The sequence below is a fragment of the Bidens hawaiensis genome, unplaced genomic scaffold, assembly GCF_021521415.1.
Source record: "Bidens hawaiensis isolate Kalapana, Puna unplaced genomic scaffold, B.hawaiensis_p1.1 tig00041645_1, whole genome shotgun sequence".
NCBI classification, from domain to species: domain Eukaryota; kingdom Viridiplantae; phylum Streptophyta; class Magnoliopsida; order Asterales; family Asteraceae; genus Bidens; species Bidens hawaiensis.
In genome coordinates, this window is record NW_027497365.1 from 129,021 (window position 1) to 131,330 (window position 2,310).

The window sequence follows — 2,310 nt, forward strand, 5'->3', positions numbered from 1 at the left end:
TCTATCCTTACCAAATATGGTAAACAATTTGTCATAGAAAGGAAATGACTTGTCACGAAAATTCACAGTACCTTTGTGAGACTACAAGACAATTACAAATAAATTAGACTAAAATTTTAAATGTTATATAATAGTTTTTGTATACTTTATTTGAAGAATAATATTATTTTTCATCTATATAATATATTTTTAATTTTTTATTTAAGTGCGCTTTTTTTCCTTAGACCCTCGCTTTTTTTGCGCATTGTACATTTGATAACTATGATATATAGCCTTACATATACAACCCATTTACAAATAAACTGGTTGAAACTTCCACCAAATATAAAATCATACAAAACTATATAAAGCAGAAAACTTTCTTACATGAGTATCGCGAGGGTTGCTTGGTTCATGGCTGCTATATGTAACCAGATATTTCTCACTAGGAGAGAAATCAATGAGTTTAACCTGCGGATGAGCATATCACATCAGACGGTTAAATGTAGTAGCACCGCCCCAAACAGCAGCACCTTGGCGGTGAACCGTGGCTAAGTAGGTCCCTAACGGAGACCACTGCACAAAACTTTCAGTCCAGAACTGCAGACGAATACAATTCAACATAATCAGAATCCTTTCACAGAGTAAAATAAGTTAATTAAGATACCAAGACAAAGTATTTTTATTTACCGGGCGTTTGTAAACAGGATCAGCCTTCACTTGTCTTGCATCATTCCACAGAACCTCCGTATCTGATCCAGCACGGATAACAAACTGATCTATACCTTTCTCATCAGTAAGCCAGCGTTGCAGATTCTCCTGCATTAATACACAACGACATTATCATCATTATTAAGTTGCAAGCTATCTTACTAACATTTTATAATAGCCAAAAAAGGCCATAAACAAAAATCAAGTTTCACGCTTCACCCAAAAACCAACCCCAGGTGTATAAGGCTTAATCTCCGGAGGAGCCCACTCGTCTGGAACATTCATAAATTTGTCGATTTCATCAATCATGTTGACAGCAAAAATGTGTGCTCTGTCTAGTCTGTATCCATTCGTCTTTTCCTTAGCAAGTTCAGCTTCCTACAAGAAGATACAGCCACAAAGCAATGAAAGAGATTTATTTAAAACTTGATAAAAATATAACTAGATTTTTTATTGTCAATACCTGTGGAGTATTGTACTCAATGAAGCAATAACCTAGGGTTTTACCGGTGTCTTCATCAACAGGCATCCAAAGTCCATTTTCCTTAATAACTCCAATTTGGCTGTAGATTTTACGAACCACACCTTCAAGCTTATCATACTTTTCTCTAGGCACAACTGGCAAATTATCCACAACAATAATACTCCCAAATCCAGCATCAAACTCCAATTGATCCCCCTCATTTAGATCCTCATCATCACTAAAATATTCAAACACACAATAAAGATACAAATTAATAACCAAAACAAAACACTGATATTCAAAACTCGTCATACTAATAATCACTTGTGTACACAAGCATCAAACATGCTTACAACAAATACTCAAATTCAAAACAAAAACACACAAAATAAATCATCATTAAGCAATTAAATACTCCATATGCATACATGTAACCACTTAAATTAGGATTTGCAGCTAATAACCTCTAAAACACCAACAAATCAATTAGCGGCAAACTATTAGGGTTTTAACGGCCGTCATCATCAATTATTACAATTTCAACACAATACGTACATAAATCAGTGTATGTATCAACGGTTGGTTAATTTATAACTACCTAATGATGCCGCAGTCTTCACCGGGCGGGAGGCGGATGGAGTTCCAATCGACTGCAGATAAATCGATGTTCAAACGAGCGGCTTCAGCTCTTATAGCTTCCATTGACATTACTTCCGCCATGATTTCGACAGGTACCGTAGATCGAAGAAAGGTTATAGTCGGCCGTTGTTTTATCTGATTGATTTAGCGAAAAGGTTATTGAAGGAATAGGTGAATGTTGCAACCGATTGGTGAGTGACTGTCGAGATAACGATTAACAGGAGGCAATTGGGTTGCGGTGCTATCCTTGCTGAAGGAGGAAAATGGGAGAAATGAAAAGGAGGAAAATGGGAGAAATGAAAAGGAGGAAATCAATTCTCCGCTTTTTTTAGAGAAACAAAATCAGAGAAATGGAAATGGTTTATTTCCATTTCTCACCTCTTTCTTTCATAAACAAACAAGAGAATTCTTTTCAATTCCATTTCTCACCCCTCAATTCCCTCTACCAAACACCCCCTAATAGTAATAGCAGGAGTAGCAACAGAAGGAGCAACATTCACATCGTCACTAAGCCTGTA

At 36.2% G+C, this 2,310-nt stretch overlaps 1 protein-coding gene across 1 annotated transcript; it reads right to left on the reverse strand.

The window, feature by feature from the left end:
• Positions 1-350: 350 nt before the first annotated feature.
• On the reverse strand, positions 351-1,945 carry LOC143593064 (eukaryotic translation initiation factor 3 subunit B-like). Its single transcript, XM_077072810.1, has 5 exons — positions 1,752-1,945; positions 1,154-1,391; positions 922-1,068; positions 670-798; positions 351-579 (listed from the first exon to the last, which is right to left on the reverse strand). The coding sequence occupies exons 1-5, from the start codon at positions 1,871-1,873 to the stop codon at positions 466-468; spliced, it is 750 nt and encodes a 249-aa protein (XP_076928925.1). The 5' UTR covers positions 1,874-1,945; the 3' UTR covers positions 351-465.
• Between the last annotated feature and the right edge of the window lie 365 nt (positions 1,946-2,310).